Raw genomic sequence first — 22,464 nt, forward strand, 5'->3', positions numbered from 1 at the left:
ACTCACATTTTTTGGCTGCTTCATATCATTCTGGTAATGGATTGACTAGAGTCTCCACAATTCCTTCAAAATGCATAAGATAAACAAGAGTCTCCAAAATTCCAAGAATTTCCAAAATATTTGTTATTGATCAAAGTGCAAAAATGGCCAAATACCATTTTTGGCTAAAATTATTAGTGTTCTACTACTGTTTAAAAAATAATTACTGATTTACCACCTTTTTAAAACTTGAGTTTTACATTTAACTTGAGTTTCAAAAACTCAAGTTCCATAAAAATTGCCACTTACCTGTTTTGTCTAAAAAACTTAACAATAAACAATATCCTCAATACATCTATTGAGCACTATTCACTCAATACACCAAATAAAAATCATATTTTATTCACACATTGGGAAGGATGGGTTAAAAAATATATATTTAAGGAGAAAGAAATAATATTAAAACATATAATAGAGATAGAGTACTGAGATTGATGTAATAGAGAGAGAGAGAGAGAGAGATTTTCGCAAGTGTGGTCACAACAACCTTGTTGGTTAAAGAGGAAGAAGTAGGTGCCCATACGTACAACTAGATGGATGGGTGACAATTTCTGTGAGTGGTTTTTTCTAATTTTGTTGTCTGTTTGGTTACCAAGAATTGGAAAGCGAAATTAAAATGGGAAAATGAGAGATAGAAAAAAAAAAAAAAAAAAAAAAAAAAGTGAAATACTAACATGACATATAAATGGCCACTAAGCTACTGATGTTCTTCTAAAAATAAAAAATAAAAAGCTACTAAAGGTGGCCATTTTATGTAAAGTATTTTTTATGCTGATGATATGACTCATAAACACTCCATTACACAGGGCAGCAATTTTTATGCATCATCTGATAGCAGAAGGTGAAAATTTTTTTTAATAAGAAAAGTGTAACATTTAAACAATTAAACGTGCTAAAAAAGTCAATAATTAAATTGGGACTACTAATTTGTTAAGAAGCAAAATGATTAAACGAAATCAACCATAAAAAGTTGAGAATCATTGCAAAAATTTCTCTCTCTCAGAGTATTCACATCAACCTCTACAGGTTTTTAGCCAAATCTAGTATAATAAACTCACTTTTATTAGTTTAGCTAATTTACTATTTACAGCCAAATTTAGTCTAAAAAGCTCACTTTTATTAGTTTAGCTAATTTACTATTTACAAACAATTACATCAACCTCAGTACTCTATCACTATTCTATTTTAATATTATTTCTTTCTCCTTAAATATATTTCTCTTAACCCATCATTCCCAAAGTGAATTAAGATTTTTATTTGGCGTATTGAGTAAACAGTGCTCCACATAGATGTATTGAGGACATTGTTAAGTTTTTGAGACAAAATATTGAGATTGATGTATTGAAATTTTGGATGAGTTTAGCTTTTTTTTGTTGATTAAATGTTACTTAAGTTAGGCTGATGGGAATGCTCTGAGCTCAGCATAGACTTTCAGCCTAGCTAAAGAAATGTGACAATAGAATTCAAAGATAATTTTTGGTAAAAGGCCTGTAACATCCAAGAAACTAACATCCGTGAAACAAAACAACAGAATCGTTTATGATCCATTAAATAAATTGATCGGTAAAGATTACTCAGGTTAGGTCATTACTTTAGTACATACAACAGTTTTGACCATGTAACCATGGTAGAATTCCGGTTCCAATAAAAAAAAAGAAGGGCTCACAATTACAGACAGACAACCAACACTAATGGACTACATTAGTCTAGAGCTTTACCTATCCAACTTTGTAGGATTCCAGAATGGACTTTCCCCACATGTTCATGAGCTCGGATTTCATAAGCATTTTGCGTTTGGAGTATCAGAAATCTAAAAACACATTACTCTTTTTTTTCTTTTTCTTTTTTTTCTTTTTTTTTACAAATGTCTGTTGGAAAAAAGCCCCAACAGCAGCATGAGAAAGATACATCAGACTAGAAGGGCTATATTCAATGAAAGTAAGGTCTCATCACCATAGCAGCTACAAGGGTATAAGAATAGCAAACAGAAAGTGGTCTAAGGATGCCTCAGTTTTCACACATTATCATTGACATTGAAACATTGAGTTTGCCTAGGGCAATGCACAGACTCATTTTTTATTAGGGAACATTTCAGGTGCTCAGCAATCCCCTATGTCAATTAGAACAAATATTTCATCCAAATAAGCTGGACGACCATTGCTCCAGTCCAGTGCTTTCCACCAACTCATCTCACCCTTGATCCCCTTCAAACATTGAGTAGATATTTCCACAACCAATGGGTTCTTAAGTTTTGGGCAATCATAAAAACTCAACCATTCCAATTTTGGAGCAATGTGTAAACCATTAGAGATGCTAACTAATTCAGGCATGTAATGAAGTGAAATCTTCTTCAATTCTGGGAGAAAATAAGAGATTTTATGCTCAGCAGTTATATCATGGCTTACTATGCTTTTGATGGAGGGGCAGTCATCAACTTTAAGCTCTTCTAAGTTGCACAGGTTAGCAAGCAACCCTGGTGTGAAAATAGTGGTCAATTGGGGACACGTGCACAATGTCAAGGACTTGAGACAAAATAAAGACTCCGGCTGCAGTGGCCCGGGCCCCTCCCACATGCTCCTTAAACTCTCCATATAATATAGATACATGTATTCAAGTGAACCAAGAACAATTTTTCCAGTACCATATGATTCAGATACTATTTCATCGCTATCATCTTCTTCATAACCATCTGCTTCATCTATAATCACTTGAACCTCACTACATTCCCCCATGACTAAGCATTTTAGTTTCTCCATATTTTGAATCCCAAAATTGGATAGCTTCTTAACAGTTGCATGCCTGTCCAAGAAAAAAGCCGTGGCATGTTGGAGTACCTTCTTAATATCTCTAGGGACATCCACACCATTTATGTATTTCAAGCATCTATCCCATCGTTCCAATTCAAACTCAACATCACGGGGGACTCCAGACATAATGCGCTTGACATGACGGCCAACAGTAAATCTGAAATATAACAGCGATGGGATATTCCGCTGAATGTGACTTAAAAGTTCCACCCTTTGGAAATAGAATTTAAGAGAGTACAAGCTCTTTAAGGTGCATACATCATTAACAATATCTTCCACACACGCATCCCACCGCTCATCACCTGGATCCACATCAATGCTCAACTCCTCTAACTGAGACAGGACAGAAATTACCCCACAAGGCACCACTGTATTTAATTGCATGGCTTGCCTACAATTACTCTGAACTTCACAAAATGAAACTTCCAAGCATGTCAAATTAGTTAACTTCTTAATATCCAGAGGTAAATCCATAATCTCTGTCCCTTCAAGACTAAGAACCTCCAGCCGCTTGAGTTCTCCAATTTTGGGCGACAACACCATGAAACAATGACATTCATTTAGAAAGAGTCTTTTTAGGCTGACCAATCTGATAATGGAATTGGGCAAAGACTTGATATTAGTCCCGGATAAGTTCAGGATTTGAAGAGCAGGCATGTAATTAAAAAATGCGGGAGGAATCAATCGCAATTTGTAGTTTCTTTGAAGGAACAGTGCTGACAACTTGGGACACCTTGGATTCTCTGGTAAAACAGACAACTCATTGTCCATCAAGTAAATCTCATTGGCATTTTCCCAATCCTCATCCTTTGGTGGCTCAGTTAATCTTAAACCGGCCTGCATCAGAAATTGTTGAGCTTCCTGAGGTCGATCTGCTTCAGGCCCCATCTCTTTGTCTGCAATCGGAAATTTCATTTGTCCACCAGATTCAGGCATCTTGTCTGCTTCAACATCAAACACTCCTTGAGGTTTCAAAGTACTTATTGCTTCTTGTTGCATTTCCTCAACCTGTAAACCCTCTGGCCATCTTTGTGAAGCTTCATCCTCAATAAATTCAATCTCAGATTTTGTTTGTTTACTTGAGTTAGATATCATCTCAACTGCTTCAGTGTCAAACACCATTCGTTGAGGCAATAACAGTATTTGTTTTTCATTTCCTTCTTCCGCAGAAAATGCCTGCATGGAGACTGCAACATTTTGATCATATGTATTTTGTACAAAAGGATGCTCAAGTAGCTTCATAGCTGTTGATCGCTCTGCAGGATTCCTGCGAAAGCAACAATGAAGGAAATCCTTTCCCTCTGAGGATAATGTTTCTGGTATGGGTGGAGTTCTGCCCAAAACTTCGAACATAGCTTCAGGCTGAAAAACAGAAGAACAGTTGGATACTTAAAGGGATCAATTTTAAAACACAAGGATAGTATTAATAATAATAATGATTTATTTTTTTTAATTTCCTCCTTCAAAACAGGATAGTACAAATAAGTACCAGTTGTACATCAAAAAATTAGCCACAAGAAATTTCTCAAAAGAAGTGTGATTCTTTAATAGGTCCATATAAATCAGAGATAGGTTAAATTCATATGGAGCACATGAAACAATAGCATGTAGATGACATTTTACATGCCTAGATTATGATCAATGAAGCATAACAAGGTTAACAATGTCCTCACCCCCGTAAAATCACTCCAAGGAGGTTTTCCATTCAGCATTTCAATAATGGTACAGCCCAAACTCCATATGTCAACGGCCAATGTAAGGTCAGGATTGACATCTAAATTCAATGCAGCCCGCATGACCTGCACAAAAGTAATCAGAGTCAAAAAAGAAAAGAAAAAAAATTAGCAAGGGTATTAGCTGTCAACAAAGTTATTTCCAACTGCAATGTGAAGTACCTCTGGAGCCATCCAGTGTGTACTGCCCTTCAGAGAAAGATTATAAGATTGTACTGTAAGCTGAATACAAACCAGGGTTCAAGTAAGAAAACAACCCCAAAAAAACTCCAGGGTCTGTCAATAAAGAATCTGATTAAAAAAAATAACCTATAACCACAAAGAACAGACCAAGTAAAAACATCTGGTCCAGATTATGTAGAGGGGGGGGGGGGGGGGGGGGAGGGGTCTGGAATCCAGGAAGCATTGGTGGACCACTTTCACCAAAGAGAATGGCAGAAACAGTCCTTAAAGATGACACTAGCTTGAGGGAGTATAATAACTATCAAATTCTAATGTGTGGATAAATAATTCAAACTTACATGCTTAGCTACCCCAATATTTGCTAGCTTAACCACGCCTGATGCATCAACAAGCAAATTAGCACCTTTGATATCCCTGTAGAGCATAATCATCCAAGTCACTGAAAATTCACATTAACAAAAGCAACCAAACTACTCCAACAATGTGCTCTTACTGACCATTAGGTAGATATAGCAGAACAATAAGTATTCCTTATAATCTTTTAAAGAATGCCCAAGAATCAAATTTTCCCTCATTTTTTTAACATATCATTTTATGGAGTACAGTACATGATTTTTTTTTTTTATTGTAAGTTACACATGCACCCAATGGGTTGTAAACTCACAACCTCACCCTCCACCTAGAACTCATACGGGGAGGAGGTGCCAGTCGAGCTAGAGCTCATTGGCCGAAGTATAGTACATGATCAACGAAGAACTTAAGCTACAATGCAAATTTGTTCTTTCTTATCAAACATGATAGTTACCTGTGGATAGTCTTTGTGCTATGCAAGTAAGCCAACCCAGAGAGGATATGGCGAGTGAAATTGCGAACTACAGATTCAGTCATAGCTCCAAAATGTTCTTGTACATATTTGTTGACTGATCCAGGATGGACATACTCCAAATATATGTAAAAGTGATCGTCAATCTGCTCATAAACATCGTTACCTTAAATTGTCAGAATTGCAAAGAAATCATAAGCAATTAATTTGATTAATATAATATGACAAGAACCAAAGAAATACTTACTATCTCACTTCCATAATACTGTACTATGTTTGGGTGCTTTAATTGACAGAGAATTTTTATTTCCTGTATCAAGAAATATAGTAAGAACAACACTAGAACATTATAAAGATACTTAGAGCAGACATAAAGTTATAAGTGAACTCCTAATTATTAGGATGTGGTCACAATCCATGACCTCAATTCATGACATGGAAAAGGTTAAAGCATGATGTGAACATCCCAAACAACAATGCTGATCATTGAGAGTTATAATGGGGAATTTTTCTATAAAGAAACAAGTGGTCTTAGGTACTCAGCACCAGAGAAAGGGGGACAAAACAAATGTGGAAATAGTCTTTGGGAATGCCTCTAATTGGAGTCTAGAGTTTCGGCCATTATGCAGGTTGCCAACTTAAACCTCTTTCATGTAGTAGAAACCAATGTTCATTCCCTTCCTAGAATTTATTGTAGCAGCTCAACCCAATTAAGTCTTAATCCCAAGTCCCAACTGGCTGGGGTTGGCTAAATATATCACCTTTTGCCATTATAACTTCCTGGTCAAATTTTGAATCTTCCCTCAACTAGAAACAACATATAACAGCAACTATGCCCCAATCGAATGAAAACTCTAACAAGTACCTGCTCCGATTGCCTTAAACATTCAGCAGATTTAGGATCATCAGGAATCAGATCAACTTCCTTCATGGCACACAAAGCTCCGGTCTCTCTGCCAAACAAATAAATAAGGCAAGATTAACTACAGAAGAAGGTCAATAAAACTAGAAGCAAACTTCATAATACTTGCATACCGGTTCATTGCAAGGTAAACACCTCCGAATGTACCACGTCCAATGAGCCTTCCTTTTTGCCATTGACCTTTAAAAGATGACCCGTGTGGTTGTTCTGTAATGTGATGGATGGTTTGTGTGCCTTCAATCTCAGATTTTGTTTGTTTACTTGAGTTAGATGTCATCTCAACTGCTTCAGTGTCAAACACCATTCCTTGAGGCGGTAACAGTATTTGTTTTTCATTTTCTTCTTCCGCAAAAAAGTTTTCAGGTATGCCAGTCAAATTTAGATCTGTCACAGATTTTGCAATAAAAAATTAATTAAGATTCACAAAGATATATAGTAAGTAAATGTGAAGTTCACCAAGTAAACCTAAATTGATTATTTTCAATTTATAAAATAAAAATAATGGAATTTGATAAATAGAAGTCAAATAAAGTAATTATCCTCCTCCAAGAGAACAAAACAATCGCCAAAAAACACATTAAATTTATTTTAAAAGAAAATAAAATCCACGCGGTGGAAAATGCCACCAACAGATAAATTTCTGTTTAAGGTGCTAACTAAATTTCCTCAGCCTGCATAATGCTTAGCATTTCATCTTTCACACAGGCAATTCCAATCTCATAAATTGGACAACTAAGGTCAAAGACAAACTAACGTAAAATTATGATCCCAGAAGCAGCTAAATAGAAAAAGGATTCACAGTGAATTATCTGCATTTCCAATTATTGAGCTCTGCAGTAACAACTCAACCAAAAATATATTTTCCTAAAACTTATCAAAACCAACTCCAACATAACATTTATTCCAAACCAACAAGTGGTATCAGAGCCACGTTCGACAATCTTATTTGGGCAATTTCAGCAGTCATAGAAGGACAACTCAAACTAGAAGATGACGTCTTTTACTGGACAAAGTTCCAGTGTTTCACTCTCTGTTATTCCAATCTTTGAAGGAGAAATTTACAAATTTTCGAAGGTTAAAATGGGGACATTGCTCTTGTCAGAAGGGCTGTGGAACATTGTTGACAAAGGTTTCAATAAACCTGCTGATGAGAATCAACTTTCAGAGGCAGAAAAGGAGAAACTTGAAGTGAATAGAATGATGTATGCCAAAGCTCTCTCAAAACTGCAAAATGGAGTCTCTTCCACTGTTTTTCCAAGAATTATTAGAGCCACAATAGCAAAGCAAGCTTGGGAGGGAAAGTCTGCTGCGAGAGTTTCAAGGTGATAGCAAGGCAATAACGGTAAAATTTCAATCCTTGGAGAACTTGAAAATCTGAAGATGAAGGAATCTGAATCCATAAGAGATTATTTTTCTAGAGTCATTGAGATTGTTAATCATATGAAAACTATGGAGAAGAAATTTTAGATCAGAAGATTGTTGAGAAAATCTTAATAAGCTTGCCAGAAAAATAAGCTTGCAATTGAAGAATCCAAGGATCTTGCTACTATACTGTTGAACAACTGATGGGCCCTATAGAGTCTCATAAGCAAGGAAGATTCAGGCATGCTGACCAATCGCATAGATCATTCAAGAAGGGCAATTCAAGAGAGGAGCAAAAGATGACAATCAAAGAAGATAAAAGAAAATTGATTCCAGCGAGAAGGAAGATGACAAAATTGAGAAAAGTACTGCCTCTGATTCCAAACCTCCTAGTAAAATTTGTAAGACAAATCATGCAACTTCAAAGTGTTGGTTCAGTGGAAAGCCCCAATGCCATCACTACAAAAAGTTTGGCCATATTGAGAAATTTTGCAGGTTCAAGGCTAATAACCAAGCAAATTTCGCAGAGAACAAGGATGCCGAAGAAGGAAAACTATTTTTTGCTTGTCATTCATCCATCGAAGAAGAAGACAAAATTTGGCACCTTGATAGTGGCTGTAGTTATCACATCTCAGGAAAAATGAAAGAAGATTTCTTGATATGGACACTTCAGTTACGTCTAAGGTATACATGGGTAATGGAACAATTGCAATAGCCAAAGGAAGAGGAAGTGTTTCTGTATAGACAAAAAAAGGAAAAAAAAAAAAATGTTTGTGATATTTTTTTGTCCCTGATCTGAAACAAAAGGCAGTTGAAGATGGTGGCTGCACCATCTATGATGATAACAGGAACTAGATCTTGTGATTGCTAATGTCAAGCTGAAGTTTTGAAGGATACTCAGTTCTGGCACAAAAGATTTTGTCATCTTAATTTTCATGGGCTGAAGCTACTAAAGAAAAAAAAAACATGGTGAATGGACTACCAAAGATAGAAACCAACTTGTGAAGAATGAATAATAGGAAAGCAACATCAATGGCCATTCATTAAACAAAGCTATTGGAGAGCGAAGAAGCCATTAGAGCTCATTCATACCGATACGTGGAAAAACAAGAACTCCTTCTCTCAGCCAGCACAGGTATTCTCTGACCTTCATGGATGATTATTCGAGAATGACCTGTGTACATTTTCTGAAGAAGAAATCAGAAACCTTTCTAGTGTTCAAGAGATTTAAAGCGTTTGTAGAAGAGCAAAGTGGCAGCAGTATCAAGATTATTCATAATGATAGGCAAGCACACTCAGAACAGTTTGAAGAATTTTGCAAAGATGAAGGAATTTAGAAGCAGCTAACTGCTGGATACAGTCCACAATAGAATGAAGTTGCTGAACGAAAAAACAAGACTACTGTGGAAAGGACAACATTGATTCTCAATGAGAAAGTCTTGCCAAAAAATTTTTCACTCAGCCGTGTACATTCTCAATAGATGTCCAACAAAGGAAGTGAAGAACAAAACTCCAAGTGAAAAATGCATACTTGTTGGATACAGTTCATTGACAAAATGATATAGACTTCATAATTTTGAAAGTAAAAAAATAATCATTAGCCAAGAATTTTTTTTTTATGAGAAGGCTTCTGGGGATTGAAAGAGAAGAAAGTGCCGGAAAATGCCTTTGTGATTGAAGTGCAAGAAAGTATTCCAGCAGTACAATATGAAGAAGCTTCTCCACAGTCACTGATGGCTCCATCAAGTTTAAATTCCAGAGAAGAAGTATCTTCGCCAGAAACTCCTTCAAGAAGGATGCGAAGATTGAGTGAAATATATGAGTCATGTAATTATTCTGTAATGGAACCGGAAAGTTTTGAAGAAGCTGAGAAACAAGAAGTGTAGATGGAGGCAATGAAAGTGGAGCTTGGCATGATAGTGAAAAATCAAAAATGGGAGCTTGATGATCGTCCAAAAGAACGTGATGTCATTGGAGTAAAATGGATTTACAAGACCAAGCTCAATTCAAATGGGAGTATTCAAAAACATAAAGCAAGGCTTGTGGCAGGAGGATTTACTCAAAAGCCAGGAGCTGATTTCTTTGAAACCTTTGCTTCTGTTTCAGGACTCGAAACTATAAAAACAATAATTTTTTATTGATAGATAATCGAAATTTTATTGATTAGAGTACAGTGTTTACTATAGTAAACCCACTGCACTTGAAATGAAAACAAACAAAATCAAAGAGAAGAGATAACAGAAACTATTGTAGTTTTGAATGAAGATATATATATGTTGAGCAAACCCAAGGATTTTTGGTGATAGGAGAAGAAGACAAGGGGGATAAAAGCAAGCTCCCCGAGCATGTTACAGTGAAATTAATTAATAGTTCACCTCAAAATGGTTTGAAATAAGCAAAAGTGAGCCTACACTTTACGTCATGAAGAAGGCAATCCGTATTCTCATTGTTTCTGTTTATGTTGATTACTTAATCTTCACCAGTAATGATGAGAAGATGCTCCAAGATTACAAGAAAGACGTGGAGAAAACTTACTAGATGAGTGATTTGGGGCTACTACATTGGTTTTCGGGAATTGAAATACCTCAAACAAAATATAGGATCTTCATTTCTCAAAAGAAAAATGCTGAAAGCATTTTCGACAAATTCAAGATGCTTGGTTGCAAATTTGTTTCTACCCCCAGGTTGCAAATGAAAAGCTGAAGAAAGAAGATGGTGCTAAAAAAGCAGACACTAGAATATATAGAAGTCTGGTTGGTAGTCTATTATATCTAACTGCTACTAGAACTGACAGAATGTTTGCTGCAAAAAAAGAGAGAGAAGGTAAAAGGGTATTGGGGAAAAAAGTTTACCTCCTAGTATATTAATGTGATTTAAGATATGTATGACAGAGCGTAAGAAGGTAAACGTGTCACTCGAAGAGAACTTTTCTTGCCGAATGTTTTCTAGATTTTGGCAAATGTAGTCTAACTTATCTTTTCTCAAAAAAAAAAAAAAAAAAATGTAGTCTAACTTATCAACCAACCATTGGTTCATAGTTCATACCTCCGAATCTACTCCAATCTCGCATATATATACTTGTTTCTTCAGACATGAAGGGGCCAATCCTGTTTGAAGCCGGGAGTAAGTCTTTCTTGACCAAACGACAAAGAATAAAGCCACCCTGTAAAAGGTAAAATGGGAATGTAATAATTTTTGTAAATTAATGTTGTGGACATAGAATTTCTCAATAACTTTATTAGAAACTATGAAGGAAACAAGTACACAGGAAGTGTTCTAAAGGTACATCATATTAAACATTGATATGTAATAATTCAAGAGATAAATGCTAAGAATGTCACTCAAACAATCTGAGCATATACGACGCCCATAATTTCTAGAATGAATGAAAGCTTTTGAGTAACTAACCATGAAAAAATATGTGATAGACTAATAGTATATTGATATGCAGACAGGTATAACATTGTTGATGCAAGCTGGCGAGCCTACGGTTATTTTACAAATATGGTTAGATGAAATGATTAATAAGTGAAAATAATAACCAGACAACTACTAAGGAAGAGAAAGAGGGAGAAAGTAAAGAGAAAACAGGCAGAAAACATAACAAACAAGCTCTTCGTTTTTTTTTTTTTTTTTTTTTTTTTTTTTTTTTTTAACGTCAAAATCATCACCCTTAACGTCCTAATTTAGCCCTTTCATTGACTTATTTGCCTACCCTAGAACTAGACACACTAAAACTCACTTAAAGGTCCGTTTGGATACTGCTGAAAACTGAAAACTGAAAAATACTGTAACAAAATAATTTTTAAATATGTGAATAATGTCATGAGACTCATTTTTAATAAAAGTTATGCTGAAAAAGAGGTTTGTGGGTCCCTTAAACAGTTCACGGGACCCACCCACTGAAAAAGCATAACAGCCACAAAAATGCTCTTCTCAAAAAAAAATAAATAAATAAATAAAATAAAAAGTGAAACACAAACGTGAACGCCAACCTCAGTATCCAAACGGATACTTAGCCTAACAGATATGGATCCTACTCAAACAAACCAAGCAAAGTCACGAAGAGTAGCAACAGAAAATGAAGAGATAAAAGACAAAGAAGAAGCCATGCTCTCTCTCTCTCTCTCTCTCTCTCTCTAAAAATACATGCTTTTAATTTTCTTCTTGAACTCAATTCAGTGCAAAAACAAACAACAAAGCGACTTACTTTCGACAAACACATTTATTCCTTAAAGAAGTACTTCTCCCCAATTTATTTGAAAGCTTTCTAGACCAAATTAGGCAATTTTCAAAATATTTCTGCATGTGTATGTGTGATGAAACTGTATATGCATCGTTAAAGCATGAAATGGTTCTTATGGAAAAACATCAATGAGCCACCGGATGAATTAAAAATAAAAATCTAGGTTCTGCAACACTTTGAACTCAATTTTATTTCAAAATTAGTGACAGATTTTTTTAGGAAAAAAAAATGTTGGGAGCATAGTCTTTTTTGTATATAGACCATCCACTCATTTTACATGTCAAGATGTGCCCACTATAGCCTTCAAAGCTAGTCTTAAACTTAGAGGAGACAATTCCCCAAATATTTCTAGGGATGGCCAAACCCATTGGATAATGGATGCCCTATCCTATTCAGCCCAAAAGTTCCAGGTAATACCCAGTTCATCATGGGTAAAAGGTAATTGAGTAAGGTTTGAATATTATCTAAAATTTCCGAGTCAGGTTTGGATACTACCCGAACCCGACCCACATTAAAAAAAAATTATTAAAAGATTTGTAAGGTTAGGTGTTTAGTCTTTAGTTGTTGGCTCCTTTATTTTAGCATCTGATATGGTTGTTAGTTAATTAGTGGTCCTTGATTTTAGCTTGTGATTTTTGCTTTAAGAACATATAGAAATATAGTACTAATTTAACATTTTTACCCAATGTATATTATTATTCATTATTTAATTGCTCTTTGAACAGATTTTTAAATTTGAATTGCATCTTCTATATATATTGAGTTTTATATTAATATTGATTGAGTAAAGTATTAATGATGACATTATAAAGTCAAAAGTATTAAGAAAAGGAATGTATTGATAACTTGAATAATTACTGCCAAAATACATTTATGAGAAATAATAACGGATGCCCTAAGGGTATTAGTTAACGGAAAATTATTAGGTACACCCGGAATATCATAAATGTGTACTCTCCCCTCTCACATAAATAGTGGATCATACCATGAATTTAATTAGTGGGACCCACCATTCATGTGAGAGGAGGAAGTATGCATTTATAATACTCTAAGAGTACATAATAATTTCCCTTAGTTAACAATCTATTTAAAGAAAGTTTTTATGAGGAAAAAAAACAATTAATTTTTTGACAGTTTTTTTCATTTCCCATAAAAGTGATATTAAAACTTTCTTAAAATGAATTGTTAACTAATGACCTAAGGGCACTTTTTAACATGACCCCTCAAAAATTAAACAAAAAGGATTCATAATACATAAAAGGAATATCTAAATTAAAGGTAAGGATATTCTTATGATTTTTTTCCTTTATGTATCAAAACCATATCCTTTTATATTATTTTTAAATTAGTTCTCAATTATATACTCCTATGTGAAACCATTTTAATAATACTGTACTTTATCCACAAAAAATCATAATACCATAAAATGGAATGAGACCAAATTAATTACTTTCCTAATTGCTCAATCCTTAATTAAAAATTTTCCTTTCTCAATTTGGTTTTCGGCTAAAAACAATAATAATGTCATTAGTAGATACTAGGGAATATATATATATATATATATATATTTGATACAAGATAAAATTTCTACTCTAACCTAATCTAAGTCTATATGTGTGTGAAACTCCCTTCTGAAAACTTGAATCTCGACCCTTACCCCCTACAAGTATTTATACTTATAGAGTGACTATATATATATATATATATATATATATTTTATACAAGATAGAATTTCTACTCTATCCTAATCTAAGTGTATATGTGTGTGAAATTCCCTTCTGAAAACTTAAACCCCAACCTTTGCCCCCTATAAGCATTTATACTTATAGAGTGACCATCGCACCAAAGGTGCGCAGTGGTAATACTATGGAATATATTAAACAAGCACATATTACATCATTTTCTTAATATTATTCATTAATTGATTTTCTTTGTACATACCATAATATCATTTCAAAATAATTTTTAACAAGGTTAAACTAGTAAATTTCTAGTAAATTTGAAAATGTTTAATAAAAAATTTTATTAATTGATCACCAATGTTTTGGGAAAAAAGTCCAACTAAGCCAAATAGTGATTAATAAGAAATCACAAGTCTTCTTAGTAATATTAAGGATTTTTTTTCTTCTTAGTAAGTCTTCTTAGTGATTATTGATTTCTAGTCAATTAGTGATTTTTTATAAGTTTTCTTATAGTAATATTAAGGATATTTTTTATAAGGAAAATTTGCTAATAAGGAAAATTTCCATAGTAGTAGGAGTTCTCATAGAGTTCTAGAAATAGATGTTTTAGTCACAACACTTTAATTTAGCATATAATCATTAAAAATGTTCCAATAGAGATTTTTTTTTCTTTTTTCTTTTTTTGACAGTTCAAAATTTCATCACTGAAAAAAAAAAATTAAAAGTCCAAAAAATCGGGTTCAGGTTGGGTATGGATATCCCTGGGTAAATAATCTGGGTACTAATCAGGTATGGGGACTAATTGGGTATTAAAATCGGATATCCATAAGTAAAATATTTCGGTCGGGTTTGGGTAAACCAGACCCAAACCCGGTCCAAGGCCATTCCTAAATTCCCCTAACCAAATACTCATTCCTGTACACTTATAGGTTGTTAATGTGCCTTGATATATTTTATAGGTTGTTAACGTGCCTTGATATATTTTACAAAGAAAATTTTCATATAATTGGAGAGTATAAATGGCTTAATTATTTATTTTCTAAGGCTACTTCCTTCTTAAATGAATAAGGAGTACTATGTTCACAACATTTTCACAAAAAATCCTAGTTGGTAGGTTGTTACTGGTTTTTAATTTAAATTCAACACTGAAATTACTTTCTTACCCATTTGTAATAGCAAGTAACAACCTGCCACATAAAATTTGTTGTAAAAATATTGTGGACATAGCATTTTTCGAAACCAATAAGCCATGGTGCATATTGTAAGCGCAAAAAATAGGGAAATAATGCAAAAATATCCCCTTGAACATTGATAATTTGTCTAAATCGACCCTTTTGTTAGCTTTCAATTAATGCAATGGTGGATAATATTACACACGTGTGAATTGAGTTTCATTCAACTGCATTTCATACTATCTCATGGCCCTCCAAAGAAAATTTCTTGTTTCTTGAAAAGCATACCTGGTGAGTATCGATGGCACGATACTCGTGCACAACCCAACTGGTGCGCACGCCGGGAGCACGACCTTGGTGGTAAACTAAGGTCTTCTTACTACTAATCAAGCTGGAGTTACTGGGCCCCGACTTGCTGGACGTGATGTGGCACTCCTCACCGATGGCTTTCCAGTAGCCGGATTTAGTTGTCTTAAATAAACGAGAGGCAATCTTGAGCTCGCAGAAGAAGAACCACTGCTCATTGCTTAACTTTCTAGCTGACAAAGCTGAATATAATCCCAAAAGGCACCGAATTTCTTTAAAAAGAACCGAGGAAGATAAATATTCGGAGAAACATAGAATAAGTCGGGGAAAAAAAAGAAGAGTACCAGGCAATTCCCAGGGATCAAATTTATAAAAGTCGACTTCGGCAATGACCTGGACACCGGAATCATGACCCTGGTTCTTCAGCCTCAAGTAGTGGTTTATGAGTTCTTCGTCCGTTGGGCTAAATCTGAACCCCAAAGGCAATGATTCCAGCGACAAATTCGCCATCTTTCTCTCTTTAATTCGATCAAGAAACAAAGGTCTGTTTCCTTTTTTATCATAGTGCGCACTGACCCAAGAGGCATCCTTGTCTCTCTGTTTAAATTTAGATTTTAAAAAACAATAACAAAATATATGTGTATATATATATATATATATATATAAATTTAAAGAAATAATGTACCTTAATGTCACTTTGGTACATTTTGAGAGTATATGGAGAACGTCCAGACCGCGCACCATGGTCCCTGGATATGTATGGGCGCGTAAGGAGTGTGGGGGGATTAAGGTTGGGGATGAAGTTTACAAGCTTCACATACATTTACATATAGATTAAGTTAGAGAGTAGAATTCTATTTTGTATTAAAAAAAATGTCCAAGCAATTTGATTAGCCTTAACTGACTAATATGACTTTTTTTTTTTTTTAAGAAACAAACACGCACAAGGAAAATGAAAAGAGGTTTTAACGTAAAAGCACACAACAACTCCATTCAAAACCCCTTTTCCTAAGCCTTTAACTTTCTATCATTAATCCCAAGATAGAGTGATGGTTCCACAATATTAATGTATTTAATATTGGATCATGCTAACAGATGCCTTTAGGACAATGATTAACAATTCATTTTAAGAAAATTTTAACACCACTCTATGGAAAATGAAAAAAGTTGTCAAAAATATTAATTGTTTTCTTTTTCTTTTTCCATAAAAATTTTCTTTAAATAAATTATTAACTATTACCCTAAGAGCATTTGTTAGCATTGTCGTTTAATATTCAATGGAAACTTTGGCAATGATTGTCTTGTACTATAATTCAACATTATGTTTTTCAAATTCTATAGTTGAATGATGCTTTAGAAGGCAAACAAAATTATTTTCACTAAGATTCAAATGTTCTAAAGAAAAAGGAACCAATATCATTGGAGATTGTCTTGGGATTTCTCATTCTATTAATTTCACCACTTCTAGCTTAGGCCAGCGCAACATTTTACTTCCCATCTGTTTTAACTCCTAGTTAGACAAAGCATTAAGTGAATCACACAGAACAATAAAATTCACCCAAAAGTATTAGTATAAGTAATCCTAATCTCAAAGCCATACTGATAACTTAAATTTTTCTTGCATACTAAAAGGAAAAAAAAAAAAAAAAATCATGACATTTGTCCAACAAAAAGAAAAAGAAAATAAAAAAGTTAAATGAGGAGAACTTACTGTATCTTTTATTAATACCCTACTACAATCCTTGAGCATTTGTGGTGATTCTTGTTGAACAATTTCTTGACCCATTTGTTGTAAAAGGTCATGCATCCACAATGTGCCAAATTGATCAACAGTAATGAGACATTTATCAGTAAGTTTTTTAATTCCATCAACAATATCTAAACCTTCAGTTTCGAGTAAATCTTCAACAGTAACCTTCTTCATTCCCTTCAAGGAACATGCGACCTGGAGGAAAATCTTCCGTTCATTTGTATCCAATGCTTCATAACTTAATTTCAATATTTCGTGAATTTCTAGTTTAGGAATCCTTTTATACTTATCCAAGGCATTTTCCCATTCTTGTTTAGTTCTTCCACAAAAACTAGCACCCATTATTGTTAGAGCTAATGGATGGCCTTTAGCATAAACTATAACTTGTTCTGAAAGTTCCAAATAATCTTCCTTGGGTGTGTCTCTTAGGAAGGCATGCCAACTAAAGAGTTCAAGAGCTCTGTAGTCATCTAGTTCCTTAACCTTATAGCTTAAATCAACATTGACAAGAGAATCTAACAAGTATTTGTCTCTTGTTGTTATAATGATTCTAGTTCCAGAAGCAAACCAATCACATTTTCCAAGCAATTTTTCTATTTGATCCAATTTATCCACATCATCCAGAATTAAAAGAATCTTTCTATGGAGAAGAACTTCCTTTATCATAGTGATTCCTTTAGATACATTGTGAATCTTTAAGTTGCTATCTCCTAAGATCTGAAATAGTAGTGTCTCTTGAAGTTGGATCACACCATTTGTCTGTGACTTTTTGCTAACATTCTCAAGAAAGCTGCTTTGTTCAAAATGCTTGAAAATGTTTTTATAAACAGCCTTTGCAATTGTTGTTTTACCTACTCCAGCAGAGCCATAGATTACTACCATGCGAACATCATTTGACTTCATATCTAAAAACAATTTTATGGCCTCTACATGAGAATCTATTCCAACAAGGTATTTAGCAGAAAATAATGGCATCTGTTTTGTTATAGTTCTTCCAATAAATTCAAGAATTCCTTGAATAAATTTGTACTCGGTGCAACTGCCAATTACAAAGCATTAAAAACATGCAACGAGTTAGATTAGAAAATAATAAAAGATGAACTAAATTCAAAAAGTTAAATTTGTGCATTACATCCAAAGTATTGTTAATTAAGGTAAGAGTCATGTAATTGCAGGGAAATCCCAATTAGCAAGGATACAAAACCCCACTTCTCATACTTGAACGAAATTATTAAGTAAATTTATGAAAATTTTCTAAATAACATATGGGGAAAAATCCTCATTAATTGGTAAGATAATATGATGTTAAATTTCTATTTCTACCATTGACCTGTAGCTAACTGCCTTATTAGACTATAAGGTAGTTAGACGATATGATTTAAGATTTTCTAACTTTGATAATCTTTGTTCAAAACCAACCAGGAATCAAGGTTTTGAGGTGCGAGGATGTTATCATGCCCTATTGTCAATATCGCCTAATGATATGGTGTTCCCTTGGAAAGTGATGTGGTGTTCGAAGGTTCCTCTTAGGGTTGCCTTCTTTTCTTGGACAGTTGTCTTAATGAAGATCTTAACTATAGATAACCTCCGGAAAAAAGAGATTATTATGTTGGATTGGTGTTGTATGTGTAAAAGGAGTGGGGAATCAACAGATCTTCTTCTTCTCTATTGCCCTATAGCCTATGAGATGTGGACGATGGTGTGTTGCTTGTTTGGAATCCAATGAGTTGTGCCACTGAGGGTCACCAATATTTTTGCTGCATGGTAGGGTGCCTTTGGCAGACATCATAACATAGCTTTTCGGAGGGTTGTGTTGCCCTGCATCATGTGGTGCCTTTGGAGTTTGGAGGGAACGGAATGCTAGGAGTTTTGAGAAATAAGAACTGTATATCCTTCAAATTAAATCCTTTTTTATTTTCTATTCCCTGTTTTCTTAGATATGTTGGAACATTGTAATTTGAGGTCTTGACTGTATTCCTTCCTAAATACACCCCTGGTGTAATTGGGTTTATTTTCTTTCAATAAAATTTTATCGTTACTTATCAAAATAATAATCATAATAAAAATTAAAAATTAAAAAAAAAAAAAAACTACCTTGTTAGACGATATATTTGAGAAAAATAATAATAACAATAATACTCTCATGTTCCCCACCCAAAAAAATAATAAGAATAACCCTGAAAAATTAGTGGCAGTTGTTAAACAGTAAATATTGAGGTCATAACAAACCATTAAAAATCATAAAAGCACAAGAATAGTCTTTAAATACATACCCGTCCTCCTTGTAATGGAAACCAGAAAGACTGCCTGCTTCTTTCAGAGCATTCTTCCATCTTTGCACCTTTTTGATATCCCTGAATTTTATTTCATGTTTAGTCAATGCTTCTCCGAACTTTCCTTTTTGTTGTCGTACTTCTAATGGATCCACTTTGTAAAAAATTGGTAACACCACCTGATCATTCTTCAGGCACTCAATAAACTTGACAAGTTCATCCAAACACCAGCTGGAAAATGCGTAGTTTTTAGAAAATACGATTATCAAAATTGTTGAGTCCTCGATGACTTTAAGAAGTTCTGCAGGAATTTCTCCTCCCCTATGGAGGCCATTATCAATAAAAGTGTTAAGACCTTCTTGACACAAGGCTTGATACAAGTGACTTGTAAAACTAAAGCAGGTATCTTTGCCTCTGAAACTCAAGAAGACATCGTACTGGTGACGGGTGAAAGAGGAAGAGGAAGATGACGCTGCTTGATTGATCAAAAATGCCATTCCAATTTATACGCAAACAGTAGAGAAGATCTAAACGAAGGATGAGAAAGAAAAATGTCAAGAAATGAAAATTGGAAGAGATTTGTACAGATTAAATACAGGAGCCAAGATGAAAGCACAAGATAAAGTTAATAGCTAACTGCAACAAACACGTGGCAAGAGAGGGAACTGACCAAGAAAAAAAGATAGTTTTCTTGTAGATCTGAATTTCAGAAGCCCAAATGGACACAAAACACCTACACACTTCAAACACAAAGTAACTTCCCAGATCTGAAATATTTTTTACCCAAAAGCGAGAAAATACGAAAACCATAAAAATATATATATATATAGAAATAAAAGCAAAAACACTATTTGCCCGACAAAGTCACTGCCGGTGATGGGTGTACGGTTTACCGGCTGTGATGGGTGAAAAGAGAGAACGATCGACGAGCAGCACTCTACAGACGAGGAGGCGGGTAAAGATTGTGCTGAAATGATCGAATTAACAAGGTTTTTTTTTTTTTAATTTTAAAATGACTTTTTCTCATGAGGATTGTAGCTCGGTACAGCCGAATCTCCTTTTGGAGATAACCTGATTCGAATATTTAATAATTTCTCTCGTCTCTTTACTAACTTTTATTAGTGTGCCTTTTTGTTTAACAACGCGTCTGCGTTGAAGCTACGTCTGCGTCTTTTGGTTGTTCCCATGATACTATTTATGAACCAGATAAAATAACTTTTTAGTACGTTAAAATAGAATTGTTTTAGAACGTTTGATGCTAATGCTCTAATGAGAGTGCTTGTGTAATAGAAAAACATCACATTTTAACTAATCAATTCCAAAATTCACTCAAATCATGCAAAATACAATTTACACTGATATTATTTACTTTACATTTTTTTTTTATATCCCGATAATGAATGAAGAGAATGAATGTTAGTTGTTATGTATGAAAAAAAATAAAAATTTAAGAAAAATTGATATTTTAATCAAATATAATGTAAAATAAATAATCTAATGTAGAGTGTTTTGAAAAGTAAAAGTATGTTAAATAAAAAAAGTAGGTGTTTATACAAAAATAAAATAAAAATATATAAAATACATATTTTTTTAAAAAAGAAATTGCTTAAGCTTATGCGAATATTCTAACTATCAAATAAAATTTTCCAATTGATTTTAACTTTAAAAATAAAATGGGTAATTACACTCCAATTTGAAAGGGAAAAACCAAAAATAATAAAAAACTTCCACTTGACATTAGTTTGACCAAACCTTGTTAACTTGATGTAAAAAGCGTTGTGTACTAACTTATCCTTTGATTAAGCGTATGTTTCCAAAATTACCCTTCCAAAAAGAAAGAATAATTAACTTTTCTTTATTTCTTATTCACTTTCCCGTTTTAAAGCCGATTTTTTTTTATTGAAGAGTATTTTAAAATATTCAGTATGACGTTTGCTTTTTTTATTCTTTTTTTTACGGGTTGTTAAGAGATTTGTCATTGTGAATCTTTTGGTACTTGATAAAGTTTGCATTTTTATTATAAAATTATCAGTTTTTTTATTAATCATGCTTAAACTTTGGTCAAGAAAATATTTTTAAAAATTAGAATATTATGTTACTAATATTGAAGGAATGGGAGAGTGTTATTTTCTTTAATCCTTAAGGGAGGGGAGTGTGGTTTGGGGTGTAAAGTCATTTCCCCAAACCTTAAGGATTAAGAGTATAATTACTCCAAAATAGAAATGTGAAACTTTTAAATCTTAGATCATTCCAATCAGCTTATGCATGAAAAAATGTATTTTGTATCACAAAATATCACTTTATTATTTTACATTATCACTTTAACAACACTGTCAACACACCCAACTTCTCGTTCTTTATTTTGCAATTCATCACATTAATATAATAATATCATCACACACCAACAACAACAACTCCACTGCCACCCAACGTAGCCAACCGCCACCACAAGAACTCAATAAAGAACCACTTCCACCTTAAATCTCAAATCTGAACTCAATGAAAAACCCAGCACCACCGCAACCTAAACCCAGCTCAAATCAACTATAGTCTGAACTCAATAAAAAACCCAACACCACCACAAGCCAACCCTAAAATCATTGAAACCCAACCTCAAATCAACAAGACTCATGACAAAGCCATGCCTACGCCGATTAGAGAGAGGTACCCTCAAGTCGCTGTGAGAGAGAGACCCACCTTTGAGTCACTGTCCAATCTCGTCGCCACCGCAAAGGCATTGATCCGCTGCTTCAGACGCCCAAGCTCAACAAGAGTGAGCTTTCAAAGAGGGGAGAGAGAGAGAGAGAGAGAGAGAAAGAAGCATGGAACGGTTGGAAAGACATAAAATAATAGAAAAGAATGATATGCATAAGTTGGGAAGGTGATGCAAAAATATATATTACTATATCAACAATGAAAAATTTGAACAACGATGGATGGTCGGATGTGAGTGTGATTTTGGTGTTTTTTTCCTGCCTACGGGCACATCCCTTCCCAAACCTAAATTCACATCTTGTTTAGATATCAACTCAAGATTGGATTTCAATATTTTCACATAAATCCACCGCTGGTAGTTAAGCATGTTTGTCAACTTATGCCACCAATTACAAGTTAACACTTAAAGCAGGTGGTGCGAATATGAAAGAAAGAATATGTCCCTAGAATT

At 34.0% G+C, this 22,464-nt stretch overlaps 1 protein-coding gene across 3 annotated transcripts; it reads right to left on the reverse strand.

Moving 5' to 3' along the window:
- Positions 1–1,554: 1,554 nt before the first annotated feature.
- LOC126716067 (uncharacterized) lies at positions 1,555–20,364 on the reverse strand. 3 transcript variants are annotated; one of them, XM_050417016.1, is made up of 16 exons: positions 20,192–20,364; positions 19,969–20,031; positions 19,299–19,825; positions 16,987–18,064; positions 15,961–16,086; positions 15,620–15,872; positions 15,258–15,517; positions 10,915–11,032; positions 6,621–6,891; positions 6,451–6,538; positions 5,833–5,895; positions 5,568–5,731; positions 5,101–5,176; positions 4,742–4,801; positions 4,520–4,645; positions 1,555–4,208 (listed from the first exon to the last, which is right to left on the reverse strand). In XM_050417016.1, exons 3-16 carry the CDS (start codon positions 19,793–19,795, stop codon positions 2,139–2,141), a joined length of 5,250 nt encoding a protein of 1,749 aa, XP_050272973.1. In that variant the 5' UTR covers positions 19,796–19,825; positions 19,969–20,031; positions 20,192–20,364; the 3' UTR covers positions 1,555–2,138. The 3 variants fall into 3 exon arrangements, with proteins under 3 accessions (XP_050272973.1, XP_050272972.1, XP_050272971.1); XM_050417015.1 differs by having other exon boundaries at positions 19,299–20,031; XM_050417014.1 differs by having other exon boundaries at positions 19,969–20,364.
- Between the last annotated feature and the right edge of the window lie 2,100 nt (positions 20,365–22,464).

The sequence above is a fragment of the Quercus robur genome, chromosome 2 (genome assembly GCF_932294415.1).
Source record: "Quercus robur chromosome 2, dhQueRobu3.1, whole genome shotgun sequence".
NCBI lineage: Eukaryota > Viridiplantae > Streptophyta > Magnoliopsida > Fagales > Fagaceae > Quercus > Quercus robur.